The sequence below is a fragment of the Odocoileus virginianus genome, chromosome 5 (genome assembly GCF_023699985.2).
Source record: "Odocoileus virginianus isolate 20LAN1187 ecotype Illinois chromosome 5, Ovbor_1.2, whole genome shotgun sequence".
NCBI lineage: Eukaryota > Metazoa > Chordata > Mammalia > Artiodactyla > Cervidae > Odocoileus > Odocoileus virginianus.
In genome coordinates, this window is record NC_069678.1 from 8691134 (window position 1) to 8712639 (window position 21506).

The window sequence follows — 21506 nt, forward strand, 5'->3', positions numbered from 1 at the left end:
CTTTGCTGACCTTCCCGAGAACTCCCCGGCTCCCTGATGCCTTCACAGCCTCCTGGTCTGCTGGGTTCTGGGGGCAGGCCTGGAGGTGTGTGCCGAGGCAGAGGAGCAATGGGAGAAAAGTGTAGAGGAGACACGCTACATGCAGTAGTTGCAGGAAGGAGACCTCCTCCAGTCTGGCAGCCCCCATGGAGGAAGGGCTCTGGGGAGGCCACAGGTTTCAGCTTCTGAGGGTCCTGGGTGCCACTGATCTCCTGCACAGCCTCGGCCCAGAGTTTGATTAGCTGGGCCTGGCTCTCCTGGTTACCCAACAGGCCGGCTGGCCAGGGGCCAGGCTGCAGTGGGGAGGCTCCCTGGCACCTCCTCCTGCTCTCACTCCCAGCTGGTAAACAGCAGAGCAGGAGCCAGACACGCCTCAGCCTCGTGACTGCAGCCCACTCCCCCCTGACGTGGTGCACGTGGCACCTGGCGTGGAGAGGGCGGGTGGCTGTCCCCTCCCGGGCCTGCCCTCCCATCTCGCCATCCTCCACTTGTGCCCCACCCTGGAGCTTCACGCTCGGCTCCCAGCAGCACCTCCATTCCCAGGTGGCTCCCAGAGTCTCCGAGGGCTGCAGCTTACAGGACAGAGGTTAGAAGTAGAGAAGGGCTTTCTGGCTCCCAGGATGGTTGACACGGGGGTAGGGAGTGAGGAAGAGTGAAGTGGAAACTTTCGGGGACCTTCTCGTACTGAGAGTCTGAGGGCGTGTGTCTGTGCCTCTGAGGCTCTGATTATCCACGTGTCCTTTTGGTAAATGCATGGCCCACGCATCTATGTACACTTCTCTGCACAGAACAGGATGTTGGTCTGTTTTGGGGTGCAGCCCCTTGGACAGGCTTCAGTAAGCGAAGCTCTCTGAAGAACCCCCAGGCAGATCAATAGAGCCAGTGAGAGGCAGGGGGGCAGGGGCAGCGGGAGGGCTGCTCTGCTGGCCCCTCCCCACCCACAGTTGGCTTTCCTTCCACTCAGGACCCTCTCTCTGTGTTTCCCCCTGCCAACCCCCCACGCCTGTGGCTCTTCTGTTTTCTGTGCCTCATCTCTCTCTTTTTTTCTCTTTAAGCCTCCCTTCCTCTGCGACTCTGGATCTCTCAGGATCCTTCCCAACCTCCCAAGCATGGGCACAGAGCAGAGGCCATGCAGAGTGCCTGGCAATGGGCACTTGGCCCCGGCGTGGTGCCAGGCAGCCCTGCCTGCCCCAGATACCACAGGTCTGGTTGCCTGTCTCAGCCCCACCGCTTTGGGTCACGGTGTAAGGTGGGGAGGAAGTGACTGGTGGATGGGAAGACAGGGTCCTCCTAGACCTAAGCTAGTTACATCCCTCCTGGACATTTCTACCCCTTCCTTGCCCTAAGCATGGATGGCTGGTATTCTTTCTCCCTGGGGCAAGAAGGTAACTCATCCTTTTGGGAAGTCCCCTTGTGCCTACCCTTCCTCTCTTCTGCTCCAATCACAGCCCCCTTTCTGGAGGAATCAGTCCTTTCAGAGCAGGGCATTGGTTATTTCCTCCTCATATTTTTATGCGAGGAAGAGGCTGATAGGGATCAGAGAACCATTTCACCCCCCACGTGCCCAAGTTCCCTTATCAGGGGAATCTGAAAGTGAGGGGCAAGCAGCCTAGAGGGGGTGGAGGGTGGTGGTGGCGGCTTGGAACTGGGGAACAGTCACCAACTTCTCTTTCCCTTCTTCCCCACCCCTAAACCACAGAAACCACTTAAAGCTCAGGGCAGGCCTGCCCTCCTGGGGGGGCCTGGGGTGGAAAGGTGGAAAGTACGGGGGACCTGGGCAGCCTGCATGCCACATACTACCTCAGCTCCATCCTTCGAGGCCTACCCCCTCTGGGAAGCCCGACCCCGTGATTAGGAACACTTTCCTTTAGGTCCTCCCTAAGAGATCCATGCCTGGGGAGACCTCAACCCACTGGAGTGACTCGGGAAGGGGACTCAGGCCCCTCAACCATGAAAGAAAAGACATCCCACTTCTATAAACACCTCACAGTCACCAGCTGTCCCTTTCCTGTCACAAAGGCCGCTGTGGGTGGAGGGACAGTAGAAATTTGACCCTAGTTCCTGGCCCTGAACATTCCACGTGACCCTGCCTGTCAGTTAACATTTGTGGTCATTTAGGCTTGGATGCAGCAAGGAGGGTTGAAAAGCAGGAGCTCTGATTTTTGAAGTCAAAAGACAGATAAGAATGTAGCCTACTATTATCAGGCCTCAATTACCACATCATTAAAAGGGGGACAATAGGTTCAGAATGGGGGACACAGGGACACCCATGGCTGATTCATGTCAATGTATGGCAAAAACCACTACAATATTATAAAGTAATTAGCCTCCAATTAAAATACATTAATTAATTGAAAAAAAATAAAAGGGGGACAGTAATATCAGTCCAGACTTATGTCTGAACATACTTTGAGGCCAGAGCAGCCTGCACACTGGAGGGGTTCTTCCGACCTTATTGGCCCCAGGGCACGCTTTTGTGGCTTTAGCTGGCCAGGAGGCTCCTCCTGAGACATTGTGGCCCCCGTGGTGTGGGGAGGGGAAGGTCACAGCTGTGGACACTGAGTGAACTGCTCCTGACCGGAATGGACTTGAATTCTCACCTCTCAGCCACCTCTGAGCAGCAGTGGGAGGTTTGGAGGAAGCCACAGTCCTGAAATTTCCCTGCAGCCAGGGCTGATCCTCAGGCAAGTTTACTTAACCCCTCTGATCTATCGGCTCGGTCAAATGGTAACAGAACCCACCTTGCTGAGTGGTTGCAATGATTAACTGGCATAATGAGTAAAATACAGGACCTACAGGTACAAAGTACTGTGGTTAAAAAGAAATGTTTCAGTCTCTCTCTCTCTCTTTCCATTCCTCCCTTCTTCTCTCTGTCTGACTTTCTTCCTTTGCCCCCTTTCCTGCTTCAATTTTCTCTAAAACAGATCACCAAGTAACATTTTTACATTTTACTTATTCATTTTGTAACTTGTCTGATTCCCATTTCTGTTTTTTTTTCACTGTTTATTTATTAATTGGAGTGTAATTGCTTTCAATATTGTGTTGGTTTCTGCCATCCATCAGCACGAATCAGCCACAGGTATACATATGTCGCCTCCCTCTTGGACCTCCCTCCCACCCCTCTAGGTTGTCACAGAGCACCAGGTTGAGCTCTCTGTGTCACTACCCATTAGCTAGCTCTTTTACATACGGTAATATATATGTTTCAATGCTACCCTCTCAATTCATCCCACCCTCTCCTTTCCTTCCCTGTGTCCACAAGCTTGTCCTTTATGTCTGTGTCTCTGTTGTGCTTGCATGCTAAGTCGCTTCAATTGCGTTAGACTCTTTGAGACGCTATGGACTGTAGCCCCCAAGACTTCTTTGTTAGGTATTCTCTAGGGTTCTTTACCACTAGCTCCACCTGGGAAGCCCTGAGTCTCTATTGCTGCCCTGCAAATAAGTCCATCGCTCCCATTTTTCTAGATTCCATATATAAGTGTTAATATCAATATTTATCTTTCTCTTTTTGACTTGCTTCATTCTGTGTAACAGGCTCCCGTTTCTGTTTTGATCACTGCCGTATCCAAAGTCCAGCACCTGCCGTGTGTGTGTGCTCAGTTGCTCAGCTGTATCCCACTCTGTGCGACGCCATGGACTGTAGCCCCCCAGGCTGCTCTGTCCATGGAATTCTCCAGGCAAGAATACTGGAGTGGGTTGCCATGCCCTTCTCCAGGGGAATCAAACCAGGTCTCCTGTGTTGCAGTCAGATTCTTTACTGACTGAGCCACCGGCGAAGCCCCTGCTGGCCCTCCCTAAGTATTTGTTGAAGGACTGCAGGAATGAAGGGTGAGTGGCCTCTTCTTTTTTTTCTCCTTTGAAATAGGCATCAAATACAGCTATTCACCAGATATTGTTAGGGGAGGATTTGGGTTGAAGTAGGACAGTACTAGGGATAGAACTGGACCTATGGGTGGACTTCACATGGTGAAAAGATTGGAGAGCTATCATCCTAGGGAAGGAAGTGACCTGATTGGGAGGTGGCAGCTGGCACTTAAGATATTATGTTGTTGTTGTTCAGTTACTAAGTTGTGTCTGACTCTTTGTGACCCCATGGACTGCAGCACTCCAGGCTTCCCTGTCCATTACCAAGTCCTGGAGCTTGCTCAAACTCATGTTCATTGAGTCGTTGATGCCATCCAACTATCTCATCCTCTGTCATCCCCTTCTCCTGCCTTCAATCTTTCCCAGCATCAGGGTGTTTTCTAATGAGTCAGCCCTTCATGTCAGGTGGCCAAAGTGTTGAAACGTCAGCATCAGTCATTCCAATGAATATTCAGGACTGATTTCCTTTAGGATTAACTGGTTTGATCTCCTTGCACCAAGGGACTCTCAAGAGTCTTCTCCAACACCACAGTTCAAAAGCATCAGTTCTTCAGTGCTCAGCCTTCTTTATGGTCCAACTCTCACATCCATATGTGGCTACTGCAAAGTCCAGAGTTTAGTTTGGACTAGACCTTTGTTGGCAAAGTAATGTCTCTGCTCTTTAATATGCTGTCTATGTTTGTCATGACTTTTCTTCCAAGGAGCAAGCATCTTTTAATTTCATGACTGCAGTCATCATCTACAGTGATTTTGGAGCCCAAGAAATAAAGTCTATCACTGTTTCCATTGTTTCCCCATCTATTTGCCATGAGGTGATGGGACTGGTCAAAAAACTAAAATCATGGTATCTGGTCCCATCAGTCAGTCAGTTCAGTCACTTCGTCGTGTCTGACTCTTTGCGACCCCATGGACTGCAGCATGCCAGGCTTCCCTGTCCATCACCAACTCCCGGAGCCTACTCAAACTCATGTCCATCGCATCGGTGATGCCATCCAACCATCTCATCCTCTGTTGTCCCCTTCTCCTCCCATCACTTCATGGCAAATAGATGGGGAAACAATGGAAACAGTGACAGACTTTATTTTCTTGGGCTCCAAAATCACTGCAGATGGTGACTGCAGCCATGAAATTAAAAGACATTTGCTCCTTGGAAGAAAAGCTGTGACCAACCTAGACAGCATACTAAAAAGCAGAGACATTACTTTGCCAACAAAGGTCTAGTCCAAACTAAACTCTGGACTTTGCAGTAGCCACATTTGGATGTGAGAGTTGGACCATAAAGAAGGTGGAGCACTGAAGAACTGATGCTTTTGAACTGTGGTGTTGGAGAAGACTCTTGAGAGTCCCTTGGACTGCAAGGAGATTAAATCAGTCAATCCTAAAGGAAATCCTGAATAGTCCTGAATATTCATTGGAAGGACTGATGCTGAGGCTGAAGCTCCAATACTTTGGCTACATGATGGGAAGAAATGACTCATTGGAAAAGACCCTGATGCTGGGAAAGATTGAAGGCAGGAGGAGAAGGGGATGACAGAGGATGAGATGGTTGGATGGCATCACCAGCTCAATGGACATGAGTTTGAGCAGGCTCCGGGAGTTGGGGATGGACAGGGAAACCTGGCGTGCTGCAGTCCTTGGGGTCGACGAGTTGGACTTGACTGAGTGACAGAACTCAATTGGCCAGATGCCATGATCTTCTTCTTTTGAATGTTGAGTTCTAAGCCAGCTTTATCACTCTCCTCTTTCACTTGCACCAAGAGGCTATTTCCTCTTTGTTTTCTGCCATAAGATGGTGTCATCAGCAATGAATATTAAGGGTTGATTACCTGTAGGATTGACTGGTTTGATCTTGCTGTCCAAGGGACTCTCAAAAGAGTCTTCTCCAGTGCACCACTATAGTGAAGTGACTGAGAGCTCAGACTCTAAGGCCAGACTGTGGTTTAAATCCTAGTTCTTTCCCTCACTGGATTAGTAAAACTTGAGGTCACACTGGGTAACAGTATTAACGATAGTACTTAACTCTCATGGGAGTTGCTGACAAGTTGTTGGATAAGATTCCTTGCATGCTGCTGCTGCTAAGTCGCTTCAGTCGTGTCCGACTCTGTGCAACCCCATAGGTGGCAGCCCACCAGGCTCCTCTGTCCATAGGATTCTCCAGGCAAGAATACTGGAGTGGGTTGCCATTTCATGGCGATCATATTTTTTGGTAGCTGTTAGCGCTTAATATTAGTTGATCAATGCTACCACCTGGTGGACATCTGGAGCAAGACTTTCCCTGGCCTGGTGGGTTGGGGAGGGACCTAATCAGGGGGGGAGAAGGAATGGAGGAGCCTGGTGGGTGTGTGTGTGTGTGTCTGTGTGTGTGTGTGTGTAATGCTAGCATTGTATATGCTGAGGTTTATCTAGGTAATGAAGGCTTGGCCCTGGTTAGGGGCACTTGGCAAAATGAGAAATGGCCCAAGGGGGTGGGAAAAAGAAGCTGGGTTGGCACTGTGTCTCCCTTCCTCCCTCCCTCCCTCCCTTTCCTCCTCCCTTTTTTCCTCTTCCAAGCCTGGCCTGAGCCAAGAGGAACAAGCTTCAGAGAAGGAGGGGTGAGAGAGAAGGTCACTGCTGACGTCAGGGACATTCAGGTAGGAGGTAAATACAGTGTGACCTACATGCATCCATCTTCCACATTCTGCCCCTACTCACCTGGGTAGCCTTTTCTGGGCATCCATGAGAATAGCTCTCACAGTCCAGTGGGACCCCCTCTGCCCCCAGGACCTCCATCCCTGTGACTCCCCAGGGAGGCCCAAGTGTGGAAGGAACAGGCAGGAGAGAGGATCCCTAAAGGCATAGTGTGCTAGTCTGACATCCTCTGACTCACTCCCAAGACCCAGAAATTTCATCTCTCTCTTTAGATCAGATGTGGGTGTGAGTGGGGTGCTAGATGGGTGGGGAGTGTTGATTTCCCCTGTGCGGCCCCCAGGAACCCCCAGGGGAAGGTGAGTTATGCCGGCTTCAGTCACAGAGCTTTTCAGTGATTGGAGGGCCCCCTGAAGGGGTAGGGGCCTTGTTGACCAGGAAACCTCTGACCCACTCAGCTCAGACCTAGTGAACTAGTGTCAGAGTCTCTCAGGAACAGAGCTCATGATTCTTTCCCTGTGTTTAACAAGCTCATCCAGGATTTCTGATGTCTGGTAACTGTGATACTCACATTCAAGTTTGAGAACCACTTCTTAAGGTCTGCTCCAAATCAGAAAACCTGAATGAGCTTCCTCCATCCCTTGTAGGGCCAGGGCAGAGGGATGAGTGCAGTCTGCAGATCTGAGAGCGCAGTGTGCAAACAAGGGGAGACATATTTTATTTGCAAAAATAAATACATGCTGGGCAGATGGTAAGAAGGAAGACTGCAGACCCGATGGAGCCCTCCTGAGGAAGAGACAGTCTCTCAGGCTACAGGCTGAGATGGGCAGGCACCAGGGAGGCCCCGGGACCTAGCCCACCACCCATGGGCGGCAGCAGGGCAATCAGGGGCGTCTCACACTCCCCCAGCAGCACGTCCCTGCGGAATCCTGCGCCCCTGTCCAGCACCTTGGCCCTCAGACTGTGTGCGGCCAGGTCCGGCGGTCCGAGCCCATCGAAGAAAAAGTCCTCGTTGAAGATGGGGTTGGTGCTGCATTTGACCACTCGGCTCCGCTGGCCCCGCGGCCGGACGCGCGGCCGCAGCCCCAGCACCACGCAGCAGCCGCCGCCGCCGCTCCCGGGGCCGGCCCGAGACCGCGGCAGGCCCTCGACGCTCACGAGGCGCAGCCGCAGCCGCCCGGGCCCGGCCGGGTACTCGGCGGAGAGCCGCAGCTGTCCTCCCCGGGGCTCGAGGTGCAGCACGCTCTCCTGGGTCGGCCGCAGTTGGCAGCACAAGAAGTCGAGGTGGAAGAGGGGCGGCGTGGGCGGTCCCGCGCGGCGCGAGGCGTACGGGCTGGTGTCGGCCGAGCCCGCCTGCGCCCGGGACAGCGAGCGCGACCGGGGCCGGCCGGGGCCTGGCCGCGGCGAGCCGAAGGGCGACGAATCCGGCGACGAGGCCGTGTCGCTGTCGGGGGCCCGGCAGAGGCGCAGGTCCGGGGCGGAGACGTGCAGCCGGGACGGCGCGGGGGGCAGCCCGCCGGCGGGGGTGGCCGGTGGCCGGTGGAACAGGGACTCGCGCCGGCGCGTGTGCGGGCTCTCGGGCAGGAAGGCCCAGCCTTCGCGCCCCGCCAGGTGTGGCAGCGAACAGGTCGCGGGGAGGCCGCGCCCGCCGCTGTGGGGCTGGGCGCCGCCTGGGTCCCGCAGCCGAGGCGGGATGCAGAACTGCGGGATGCGATCCGGGGTGAGGACGTTGGGGCAGGGGCGAGCCAGCGGGCACGGGGTGCGGCGCTTAGGAAACAAACTGGAGGGCGCCCACCCGGCCCTGGGCTCCGCGGCCCCTACCCTGTAGCCAGCTTTCTCCAAGAGCCACATGAGGCGGCGGCGGGGGGGGGGCTGGTGGTGGTGGTGGGTGCTGGAAGTCCGAGTTCCACGAGGCCGAGGGGATCCAAGTCCAGCGTGGAGGCCTGGGCAAGGAAAAAAGGGGAGCCCAAGGTGAATGGTGCTGCAAACGTACACCACACCGGGGTGATCTGCCGCCGCTCCCTTCTTTGGGGGCCCAACCGGCGTCCTAGACCTTTTTTGAGCGGCAAAAACAAAGGGCGGCAAAGTCTGGGGGTCCGGAGAGAAATAGAGGGAGCCCAGGGCTAGACAGTCAGGCCTCGGACATACAGACTCTCCCACTGCTTTCACTGGTACTAAAGATGTACACCGACTTCTGAGTGAGAAGGCCTCACACACCCACTGGAACCCTAGACTCCTATTAGAAGAATCGAGTAACACCACGTTATCAACAGGTCTGTAGTCACAAACTGACCCAGAGCCTAATTACCAAAAGTTCTGAAATCACGAACACTGACCCAGAGCTGGAACTCCCTCATATTCACTCTCCTCCTCAAGAGACACCGCGGCCCTAGGGAGGGGGGCGGGGGGGTCACCCCCTTCTCCCATGCCCATTCCGGGACACTGGGGCTCTCCTCCAGGGTCTGATCTGGCGCCGCTTAGGACTCCCCCCACCCCCTCCTCCTCCCCACCCCTTGGCTCCCGTCCCCTGCGGCTGCGCAAGTTTCTCCAGGCTGAGCCATCCTTCGTCCCCGCCCCACTTGTATCCTCCTGCTCCTCCCTCGCCTTCCGGGGTCGTTCCAGGCCAGAAACAAACTGCCAGCACATTTGACTGCTGCCCTGAGAGCACCCACGGCCTGCTCAAGAAGAGCACCCCTCGGGGGCACAGAATGCCACCCCCACTTAAGCCCTGACTGTCCGGCTCCCTACCTCCCAGCCCTACCGCATCCCGAGTCTGCAGCGGACTGAGTAGTTGGGCCGTCCCTCCCACTCTCCCCTCCTTTTCTCCCTAGGAAACCGCTGAGCACAAAGACAGCATTGATTCTCAGTCACCCTCTGACCTGATTCCGGGAGGCCCTCCGCAGCGCGCTTACCGCACCCGCTTGCCGCACTCCCAGGGAGCGCGATGTTCCGACTTTCTCTCTGGGAGTCTGAGCTCCAAGGCAATGGCCTCGGCCTGGCGCCCAGAGTTCAGGCCTCACCTGTGGGCCGCCTCTGGGTCTTGGCCTCGGGCCAGGAGCTCTTCGGAGCCCGGAGGGGAACAACTTCCTCTCCAGCCTGCTCCCCCAGCCCAGTCCTGGGAGGAGCTGGCAGGGGCCTCCGTTGTCTACATAAGACCTCTTTTCCTGGATAAACACAGTTCTGTCTTTGCGTCCATCAGCCCGGCCTTCTTAACTCCTTCTTTCAGGTTTCTACCAGCAAGCCAGCGCTGTGCCCTGGGGCCTTCTCTGCTGGGAGTTGGGGAGGGCTGCTGCGAAAAGGGAGACAGCCATTCGTTCGCAGTGGCCTCCCTCCCTTAGTGCTACCCGGGCCCCACCCAACCCTCCTAGGTGAAACCCACAGACCTGACCACACAAACGGTAACTTCTGCAAAGCCCTCCCAGCTGGAATCCTGCCTTGCCCCCCACTGTTTAATTCTGGAGACATCCCAGTGACTGCAGTGACTAGTTCTTTGAGTTACACTGGACCAGGGAAAAGTGATCAAGCTGGAAATATCTGGACATAGAGACACTGAGGACAGAGCTGTTTCCATCAGTGAGTAGAGGTCAGTTTTGTCAGATGTGTGTTAAACTGTAAACATAGTGTCTCCCCCTTCCTTCCTGTCCTTGAAGGCAGATTCTAGGAAACACAGGCCACCGCTGGCAAGATGAGACCATCAGCTGTACTTCAGGAACACTCACCATCCTTCATTCCCTCCTTAGGACAGTCTTCTTCGAGGACCACTTCCCCTTCACCCTTCAGATCTGGAGGTCCTCACTGACATTCTCCCACTGAAATTAGGACATTCTGTTGTCTGTTTTCATAGTACCCTGTACTTCTCCCTTATGGCCCTGTTCACAGTTTCTTTTTGTGTGTGTGTGACTTATTTCTGTGACTATTTAATATCCTCTTCCCTTAGTAGACTATAAGCATCACAAAGACAGTGCTTAGAACAAGTCAGATGTTCAATCAGGACTGTGAATGAATGAATGATATTAAGCAGGTGGCTTAGCCAGTAAAGAATCTGCCTGCAATGCAGGAGACCCAGGTTCCATCCCTGGGTTGGGAAGATTCTTTGGAGAAGGGAAAGGCTACCCACCCCAGTATTCTTGCCTGGAGAATTCCATGGACAGAGGAGCCTGGTGGGCTACAGTCCATGGGGTCTCAAAGAGTCAGTCATGACTGAGTGACTAACATTTTCACTTCAAGCAGAACTGTATCTGAATTAGTTCATTTATCCCTTCATTGTGTTAAATGCTGGGATACAAAGAAGGGGGGAAGCAGACAGAGAATAATGATAGCAACAAGGCAAATTGTGAAATTCAGGAAATGAACAAGATTATTATTTTGGCATCTGATACTTAAGAGTCTTCAGGGAGCAAATGTTTCCTTTATGGAGATGACTGGCAGCACCCAGACCCTCCAATCCAAAGGCTTCTGACTTAGCTCAGCCTTGGTGTCATTTCTGGGGACGGTGGTCTGTATGGAGTGCTGCAGCTAAGAACTCGCAGCTGTGGCATCAGTCAGGTTGAGATTTGAGCCCTGGGACTTACTAACAGTATGACCTCTGGCATGTAACTTGATCTCTCAGGAGTTCTCCTTTCTCATCTGAAAAACGGAGAGAAAATATCTAAACTTCAGAGTTAGCACTAAGATTAAGATCACACATAGGGGCTTTCCTGGTGGTACAGTGGTTAAGAATCCACTGGCCAATTCAGGGGACACGGGTTCCATCCCTGGTCCGGGAGAGCTCACAGTCTGAGGGGTAGCTAAGCCCATGTGCCATAACTACTGAACCCTTGTGTTGCAACTACTGAAGCCCATGCACTTAGAGCCTGGGCTCTGCAACAGGAGAAGCCACTGCCGTGAGAAGCCCCTGCAGTGCAGTGAGCAGCCCTCGTTTGCTGCAACTAGAGAAAGCTCATGCATAGAAGACCCAGGGAACTAAACAGAAATTTAAAAAAAGTAAAAGAGTGAAAAAGGTCACACTTGGGTATCAGTTAGATTGACTTCTGCTACAAGTGCATGAAAACAGAAACCCCAATTCAATCTTACTTGGCAATAAGGACATTTTTGTCTTCTGTGCTAAGAAGTCCAGAGGAAGGGTAGGATTCAGGGAAGTTTTATTCTTTAGTTTCATTCATTCATCCATCCATAGTTATTGACTACCTACCACATGCCAGGTACTGTGTACTAGACTCTGAGGATATAGCAGTGAGAAAACAGAGAAATCTTCTGGCCAAATGGAACTTATACTTTAGTGGGAGAAGAAAGACCGTAGACAAAAATAAATAAGTTAAAAATATAGCTTGTCAGATGAAAATCAGTGTTGGGGAGAAAATTAAAGTAGGGGAGGATCATGGTGTCAGGAGAGCATACAATTTTAAATAGTAGCGTCGAGGATGGCCTCCTTGAGAATGTAACATTTCAGTAATGATGTGAAGGAAGGAGAAAGGAAAGCATTCTAAGCAGAAGGAATTGAAATGCAAAGTCCATGAAACAGAAGCATGCCTGGAGTGTTTAAGGAGGCAGAGTACAGTGTACCTGGAACAGAATGAATGATGGGAAGATGACCTCAGAGAGATAGTAAGGCCAGAATCTTGTGGGGCTTGAAGCCACTGTAACAATTTTAGCTTTTCCTTGTGGTTAGCTAAGGAGTGGCACAACTTGACTTATGCATTAAAAGGGTTGCTCTGGCAGCTGTGTTGAGAGTGGAATAAGAGCAATAAGGGTGTAAGTAGGGAAAACAGATAATATTGAAATAATCTTTGCACAAGATGATTGGGGTGTGGATCAGCATCATAGTAGTCAGTTGCTGGCTATATTCTGAAGATAGAATCAACAGGATTTCAAGATGGACCCATCCTTATCTAAAGAGGAAGAATTATCCAAGGTTTTTGGCTCTAACAGTTGGAAGAATGGAGTTGCCATTCGCTGAGGGGGAAAATATGAGGAGCTCAATTTTAGATCTGAAGCTGAAGCTCCAATACTGTGGCCATCTGATGTGAAGAGCTGATTTATTAGAAAAGACCCTGGTGCTGGGAAAGATTGAAGGCAGGAGGAGAAGGGGATGATAGAGGACGAGATGGTTGGATGGCATCACTGACTCAATGGACATGAGCGTGAGCAAGCTCTGGTAGATGATGAAGGACCGGGAAACCTGGTGTGCTGCAGTTCATGGGGATGCAAAGAGTTGGACACGACTGAGCGACCAAGCAACAATTTTAGATCAGTTAACTTGAGATATCTGTTAGACATCTAAATGGAGATACTGACTAGAAGGATGGAATCGGGTGGGAGGTAGGAGGGAGGTTCAAGAAGGAGGGGACATATGTATAGCTATGGCTGATTTATGTTGATGTATGGCAGAAACCAATGCAATATGATAAAGCAATTATCCTCCAATTAAGAATAAATAATTTTAAAAATGGAGATGTAATAGATTTTTTAATAAATAATTTTAAAAATGGAGAGTAAGCAGGTAGATATATGAATCCAGAGCTCAAGGAGAGGCCCAGACTGGAAGTATAAATGTGGGTACAAAGAGAAATGTAAATGGAATTTAAAGTCAGAAGACTTGATGAACTGTAGGTAGAAAAGAAAAGCCATCCAACAACTGAGTCCCGGATGCCCCAGCAGAGTGGGAGAGGAGGAGGAAGCAGCTCTGCCAGATGCTGTGGCAAGGTCCGATAAAATAAGGACTGAGACTTCACCATTAGCTGTAGTATCTGCAGGGTCATTGGCGCCTTTGACAAGAGCAGTTTCTTGGATTGGTGAAGGCAAAATACTAATTGGAGTGGGCTCAAGAAAGAACAGGAGAAAGAGAGTGAAGACAACTCTCTGGAGGAGTTTGCTCAAAGGGAGAAAGAGGGGCAGTCACCAGAGAGGGAGTAGAATCAAGAGAAAATATTTTAGATGACAGAAATAATGTTTGCCAATGGGAAAAATCAAATAGAAAAGGAAAATGATAATGCAGATGAGACAAAGGAAAATATTTGGAGCAATGTTGCCAAGTAGACTAGAAGAAATTGGTGTCACGCATAAGGAATAGAGCTAAGGGTGGTCCCTTGCCTGCATATGAGCAGTTTGCCCACAGTTACTGGAGAGGAACTGGAATAAACTGGTAGAGGCAGTAGGTGGAGAGATATGGTTGTGGAGGCTTGCTCTCTCTGAATACTTCTGATTTCTCAGTGTCACAGGCAACAAGGTCTTTAGGTGAGAGTGATGATGGGGGAGGAAGGTGGTGCTTGGGGTTTGGGTAGAGGGGACCAGAAATGAAACAGTCACCTAGGAAGTCAGGAGAGTGAATGATCTACAAAACTGCAGGGTGATTGCTGGACAGTATTATGGGCCTGCTTTATAGCCTTGTGGCTCAGATGATAAAGAATCTGCCTGCAACGCAGAGATCCAGGTTCTATTCCTGGGTCAGTAAGATCCCCTGAAGAAGGGAATGGCAACCCACTCCAGTATTCTTGCCTGGAGAATTCCATGGACAGAGGAGCCTGGCAGGCTACAGTCCAAGGGGTCGAAAAGAGTTGGACATGACTGAGCAACTAACACTAACTTAGGATAGTGAGACTGGACAGGAAGGTTGTGTAGGTTTTCTCCAGCTGTGTTCAGCTGCGCTGTGTGCAGGGGGAAAATGGGCCGAGATTTGGATTTAGCCAGTATTGTGCTCAGTCTCTGTTTATTTTCTTCCTTCCTGTTGCCTTCCATTTTCTCTTCCTGGTAGATATTAAATGAAGGGGGCACACAAGATTGTATACTACCTAGGCTGTACACCAGTGGGACTGAAAACTGACTGTAGACAATCCACAGTCTGACTGTATTAGTCGGGGTCTGGTGAGGAAGACAGTCTTCCCTCTGGTGGCTCAGACAATAAAGAATCTTCCTACAGTGCAGGAGACCTGGGTTCGATCCCTGGTCGGGAAGATCCCCTGGAGAAGGAAATGGCTACAGACTCCAGTATTCTTGCCTGGAGAATCCCATGGGCGGAGGAGCCTGGTGGGCTACAGTCCATGGTGTTGCAGGCAGTTAGGTGGTTCAACAGAGAGCATTTATCACAGGAAACCTGTCACCAAGGTGGTGGAAGAACAAAAATAGCAAAATAGGAAGGTGAGGGCTGTCTAGCAGGATCTGTAATCTTTGAGACACTGCCACTACTTGAGTTGCCTCTCAGAACAGAAAAGGGTGAGAAATACTCTAACGTCTCCCGACTTCCCACTTTCCAGTCTGCCACCAGAGCCTTTTAAAGCCGATGACAAAAGAGATTGGGAAATGTAGATTGCAGGCACTGGGCGTCTGCAGTCCAAGGCAGAGTAGGACAAGGGTGGGGATCTGAGAGCAATCACTCAAATGACTGGCACATCAGGGAGCTGAAAGTTGACTTAATTAGAACAATAAGACGTCAGACCTGGAACTTGGAGGTCACCTCATCTACTCTTTCATTTTTATAGGGCAAGAAACAGACCCCAAAAGAAATGATGTGCCAAAGAGTAGCAGAGTTGAGACTAGAATCCAGATTTTCTTTCTTAAAGAACCTCTGTTCTTTCTTGTACTCCAGGGGTCTTCATCATTAAGCGGAGCTTCTTCCTGAATGAGGACCCACAGTGTGGCTTCCTGCCCCTTCCAGCACCATTGCTGCCACTCAAGAACTTTATAGGCGACCTGGGGCCTTGACCTCCTTTTTCTTGCCAGTGCCACTGTAGAAGGACACTTAAAGGACTGGGCAATACAGAGTGCTTTCCTGGGTTCAAGCCAGAAGAAGAGACACAGAGGGGAGAGGCGTTTCTTCCAGGTCAGCAGACAACGACAAGACTTCCTGGGCTTTTGGGCTAAATTGTCCCGTGTCCTTGAGCAGTGGCCTCAGGCAGCATAACTTGGCCACCTGCGCACATTGAAGGTACTGGCAGGTGATAGGATTGGTGATATACGATGTCTTGCAGCTCTGGCTCCCCACCCAGGACCCTTGATGAGTGACCTAACTCTCTGATCTTAGTTTTAGGAAGACCTTAGCGGGAGCTGATATGATGCCGGGGTCCAGCCTCGGCAGGATCCAGGGGGTACCCTCAGGATGAACGGCGTCGGCGAGAGAGAGAGAGAAGACACATGAGACCAGCCTTGATAGGGCCAAGTCTGCGAGGGAGAGAGAGAGAAAGGGAGAGAGAGAGAAAGAGAGAGAGAGTGACCAGATGGGGGATGCAGAGTCTGGCAGAGTCTGGCAATGCTTTATTTTTTACCGTGGCTTTTATACCCTAAATTAGTACATTTCTAAGGGGAAGATAGTTTAACATTACATCAGCTTGTCCTTCACGAAACCAGGGTGTTTTCTGCATACGTCTTTGTTTATGAGGGTCTTGTACATTATTTTCTGGCCTTGGGGCCATTTTATGCAAGTCAGGTGAATGTAAACCTATTTTCTGTTTCCATGGTGACCTTAACTGAAAGGTAGCAGTCTCATAGGGCAACAGTACAGAGTAGAAGTATAACCTTGTTAACATAAAAATTAATCCTTCTGCAGAAGTTGTCAGTTGCATTTATCTAAGAAGTTTACCCCACACTGACTCTGCGACTTTGGTGAGGCAGCTTCTGCCTAGCACTCCTGGCTGACAATTAACAACCATCTCATTGTTACCACACTAGGGCTAAGTTCTTATTTCTCTAGATCTTTAACTATATTAACAATGGTTTCTATAACACAACCTTAGCACATTAAAAGCAAAAATACAAAAATACAGCAAGCAAAACACAGCTAGCAAAACACAGCAATCAAATGTCAACCCAATAACCACCTATAGAATAATTTTTCTTATGTTTTCTAATAGGACTCCTTCACCCCTCAAAAAGGCTCTATGTCTATTAGGGCTTTTATATAATAAGGTTCTTTATGCTATTTTATGATTAGGACATTATAAGCAATCATGCATATTAGTACCAAGGGCATAAATGCATTTGGCTAACAAACTACCAGCAAAGGAGTTTAAATTAAAACACTCCTTTCACCCTGGATAATCTCATAAAATACCACCACCTGGGAAACTTATTGATTAAAGTTCTAAATTGATTCTTATTTGGGAAGAGATCGGGGAAGGCCTTCTGCCTGTGTCACAGAAATTAGGGAGTAGTCTATTGAGGCAGGCATCAGAAAGACAGAGATCATCTTTAAGGTGAGTGCCGGGGGCAGCTTTTCGAAATCCCTGAAAACCTGATCTGCCTTGCCCGTCAGGTTTTCTCCCTCATGGCCTTGCCATGGGTGGGATCTTGTGTGTTGGCTCCCGGCAATATGAGCTATTGATATCCCTTGCTTTCTTAGTCTTATAATTGCTTTATTCACTCTTTGGTTTCTTTTGGCCCTTGATTCAGATATTTGGAGAACACATATCCTTTGCTTCAAGCAGAATAAGCTATCACATTTGTCTGGATGGCCTGTTGGATTCCACCCCATCTACCTGAGTAGTAGTTGCATTCCAGATGAACGCACTACACATGGAATTGGTTTTTAAAGTGTGGAGGTGGCACTTCCCCTTGTTTCTGCCTAGAAAGCTGCAATACTTGGTCTTCTGTGAGAAGAGAGGCATCTGTCAATGATCTCAATGCCAGAGAAGCATTCCAGCAGCTGGTGATCTTATTTCCATTCTTGAGATCCCTGCCTGCCCTGCAGGCCTTTTCCAATTAAGGCTGTCACTCCCAGCCTGGCTGTGGGTCTTGTCTGAGACCCTCCTACTTCTGTATGTTTTTTCAGCTTATGCTTGTTTTCTGCTAGAAACTGGCCCCAGTAGAGAAGTGACAGGCTGTATCGAACCTCTGCCATCCTCAGCACTTGGCTTTCAAAGTCATCCTGAGTGTTGACATCTAGTTGCCAAGTGAGAAAAGAAAGAAGTAAGTTGTATTTGAGTTTCCAAATACAACTGTTTTGGTTTTCTTCCTTTTGTTGACTGTATGGGAAAGATGGAATATATTTCCCTTCTTCTCGTGGAAATGTTTAAATGAAGATTAGGCCCTAGATGGTTGGATGGCATCACTGACTCAATAGACATGAGTTTGGGTAAACTCCAGGAGTTGGTGATGGACAGGGAGGCCTGGCATGCTGCAGTTCATGGGGCTGCAAAGAGTCAGACACAACTGAGCAACTGAACTAAACTGAACTGACCATGAATAAAGGAAAATAGGTTTTTGGTGTACACTGATTTAGACTCTGGATTTAATGGTTTTCAAAGGCAACTGTGAAAGCACAAGAGAAGGGTGTTTTGTTTTGTTTCGTTGCTGTGCCATGCAGCATGTGGGATCTTAGTTCCCCAACTGGGGATCAAATCCATGCCCACTGCATTGGAAGTGCAGAGTCTTAACCACTGGACCACTAGGCAAGTCCCTGAGAAAGGATTTTTATGTGAGTATGTGCAGGAGGGAATAGCTGCCAAAAGGTTTCTGGCTGTGGCTTCTAGTAAATCTCCAGTTTTTGGAAGGCATTGGATCAAGTCTCTTCAAATCCATGTCAACTGATCTTTTGCTTGTCATTCAAGACTGATGGCTTAGGAAGTTTGTGGTCTAGTTGCTAGAAAGACAACCTGATCTACCCACCACTGCTGAATTTGTGTCCAACTCTCTGACCCTGTTCCATGCCACAAAAACTTTATTTTCCCCGAACCCCTGAATTTGAATACTTTACTTGGCAGGATGAGAGTTTGGACACAGACTCACCCTCCTCTGCTGATTCTCCTTTCAAATGGAGGCAGTGGTGGCTAGCTACTTACCAACCCCATTTCCCTTTCTTCCACAACATGGAGTTAGATCATACTTTCCAGCTAACCTCCCTTGCAGTTTGGTGGAGTCTTGTGACTGAGGAGACACTCTGAGGCTTGGTTCTGAAAACCTCCCTGTGACTCTCTCTTCTCTCATTTGGCAACTAGGCATCACCCCAGGATGATTTTGGAAATTGCATGTTGAAGATGACAGAGCTTTTGTCAGTCAGGTTCCTGAATGAGTGCTAAAAACCAAACACTAGACCTAACATTAATGAAACCTAGAGTCTATTTACAAAAAGGGTTAGACTATGGAGACACAAAGCTTTATCTGTTTCAGCATTTGGCATCACCATACATAATAAAGGGTGTCCCAGGTGGCTCAGTGGTAAGGGTCTGCCTGCCAATGCAGGAGATGGGGTTTTGATTCCTGGATCGGAAAGATCCCCTGGAGAAGGAAGTGGCAATCCACTCTGGTATTCTTGCCTGGGAAATCCCATACACAGAGGAGCCTGGCGGGCTATAGTCCATGGGGTTGCAAAGAGTTGGACATGACTTATCAGAGAAATATCAGTAACCTCAGATAGGCAGATGACACTGCTCTTATGGCAGAAAGCAAAGAGGAATCAAAGAGCCTCTTGATGAAGGTGAGAGACTGAAAAAGCTGACTTAAAACTCAGCATTCAAAAGACTAAAATCATGGCATCCAGTCCCATCACTTCACAGTAAATAGATGGGGAAACAATGGAAACAATAACCAACTTTATTTTCTTGGGCTCCAAATCACTGTGGACAGTGACTGCAGCCATGAAATTAAAAGATGCTTGCTCCTTGAAAGAAAAGCAATGACCAACCTAGACAGCATATTAAAAAGCAGAGATGTCTCTTTGTTGACAAAGGTCCATGTAGTCAAGCTATGGTTTTTCCAGTAGTCACGTATGGATTGAGAGTTGGATTATAAAGAAAGTTGAGTGCCGAAGAATTGATGCTTTTGAACTGTGGTGTTAGAGAAGATGCTTGAGATTCCCTTGGACTGCAAGGAGATGCAACCAGTCCATCCTAAAGAAAATCAACCCTGATATTCATTGGAAGAACTGATGCTGAAGCTCCAATATTTTGGCCACCTGATGTGAAGAGCTGACTCATTGTAAAAGACACTGATGCTGGGAAAGATTGAAGGCAGGAAGAGAAGGGGATGACAGAAAGTGAGATGGCTGGATGGCATCACCGACTCAATGGGCATGAGTTTGAGCAAACTCTGGGAGTTGGTGACGGACAGGGAAGCCTGGCGTGCTGCAGTCCATGGGGTCACAAAGAGTTGGACACCAATGAGCGACTGAACAGTGACACAGCTGTTCTCACATCAAACCTTTCCTCCTTAGAAATGTGCACCAGCCATATCGGTCTTTTTCCTCCTTTACCATTGTTCTCACCTGATGCGCCTGCCATGGCCCCTTGGTTTTGCTGGCTGCTTCACACCTTCCTTTCACTCCAGGTTGGTGCCACTCCAGAGGCCTACCTTTCACCAGCAGCTGGGCCTTCAGCATGCCTTAGCCCCATGGATTGGTCAATTTTTTGTCCTGATCCTCACTGTGGCTTATGCAAATCATTGCCTTTCCTCCACACCTCTTTCCCCACTGGTGGCCTTGCCTCCTATCTCACTGAGGAAGTCAAGGTGCTCTTGTCAACCTCTAATCCCTGTCAATTTCTAATCCCTCTCTGTCCCACCCTCCAACTCCTTCCTTTTGGTCTCAGAATCACATTGATGTTCTTCTGTCTCTGCATGTGTCCACCTGTGGACTCCAGAGCTTTAGTAGTTGTGGCCCACAGGCTTAGTTGCCCCTCAGCACGTGGGATCTTCCAGGACCAGGGATCAAACCCATGTCCCCTGCATTGGCAGGTGGATTCTTGGTTAAGAATCCCTTGGATCGCCAGGGAAGTCCCTCCATTTGTGCTCTTGATCCATCTCTAAGACCAGATGGCTATTCTGCAAGATGACACCTCTCTCCTCAATACACTTAACTCTCTTTCTTTAAATAATGTAATAGCAACAAAATTCCTAGAAAGACTCATCCCAATTCAGTTTGTCATTCCCATTCAGTTTTTCATCTACCACAATCTAGATTTTGCTCCTACCTCCTGGCAAAAAAGACTATCACCTTCCTTACTGCCAAGTCCAAAGGCCTCTTTTTAATTCTTGTCTGCTTTCTCTATAGCCTTTGATACTGCTGATCTAACGGGGGTCCCACCTGTCCTATTCTTGGCCTCTTAGTGGGTGTTTGATTCTCTGTCCCTGCTTTAAGCCTTAGTGTGACCACATGTTCCATCATTGACCCCTTTCCCCATCCTTCCTTCCTGTGTCATCTTGTCCCTCTCATGCTTCATAGCTCCTCCTCACTTTCGTTCTGCATAATCCATTCCGTGGGATTCCATGTCAGTTTTTATATTGATGACTTACAGATTGAGTCAGTATGGAATCAATTCTGAGTTCCAAATGATAATATCCAGGGCTCCTGCTGCTGCTCCCCTTGTGGTGAATGTTCCATGGGTACTTCAAGTTCAATTTGTGTGAAGTTGACCTCAGTATCTCCCTCCACTGCAAACCTGCCCCCCTGTATGCCCAGTGATGCCACCTGGAACCATCAAGCCAGAAACTGTACTCTTTGCAACATTTTCATATCTCTCATCTTCATCACTTTGAACCATGTTAGGTCCTTACTGTCTCTTGTTGGAGCCCCACAGGGGTCTCCTAACCAGTGCTCCCACCTTTAGTCTTGCTGACCTGTTGTTGTCACCAGAGTCATCTTTCCAAAAAACAAAACTTTATGCCATGCCCCAGCCCAAATCCTTTAAAGGATCCCTGTTGCCTACAAGACAAAGTTCAAGCTCCACTGCACCGTTTAAGGCACCTTCCATGGTGCCTTCCAGGCACCTGCCCTGTCCCCTTCTCTTTTCCTAAACTCCTGCCCCACTCAACACCTTGCTGTTCTCCAAAGTCATTGTATCTTTGCCCCCTGTTCAGAATATCCTCCTCTCCCCTGCCTGCCTGGTGGACACCACTTAACTTTTGAGACCCAGTTCAAGCACCGCTTCCTCTAGAAAGCCTCTGATTGCTTTCCTAGAGTAAAACTGACCCCTCCTCCCTTTGTGTCATAACCGGGGCCTCGGTGAGGTGGGAGGATCTGACGGGGTGCTGTGCTCCCCGCCCGGCGCCGTGCATGC

The 21506-nt window shown here is 49.6% G+C and overlaps 1 protein-coding gene and 1 long non-coding RNA gene across 2 annotated transcripts in view; one reads left to right on the top strand and one right to left on the bottom strand.

Annotated features, from left to right (window-relative positions):
* Nucleotides 1–21506, top strand: part of LOC139035128 (uncharacterized) — a 238080-nt gene that overhangs the window by 38024 nt on the left and 178550 nt on the right. The window lies entirely within an intron of this gene.
* Nucleotides 7224–9035, bottom strand: C2CD4D (C2 calcium dependent domain containing 4D). The gene has a single exon (XM_070467341.1). The coding sequence runs from the start codon at nucleotides 8377–8379 to the stop codon at nucleotides 7339–7341; it is 1041 nt and encodes a 346-aa protein (XP_070323442.1). The 5' UTR covers nucleotides 8380–9035; the 3' UTR covers nucleotides 7224–7338.

Coding starts and splice junctions, on each gene's coding strand:
- C2CD4D (XM_070467341.1), bottom strand. CDS start 8,379: ATGTGGCTCTTGGAGAAAGCTGGCTACAGGGTAGGGGCCGCGGAGCCC.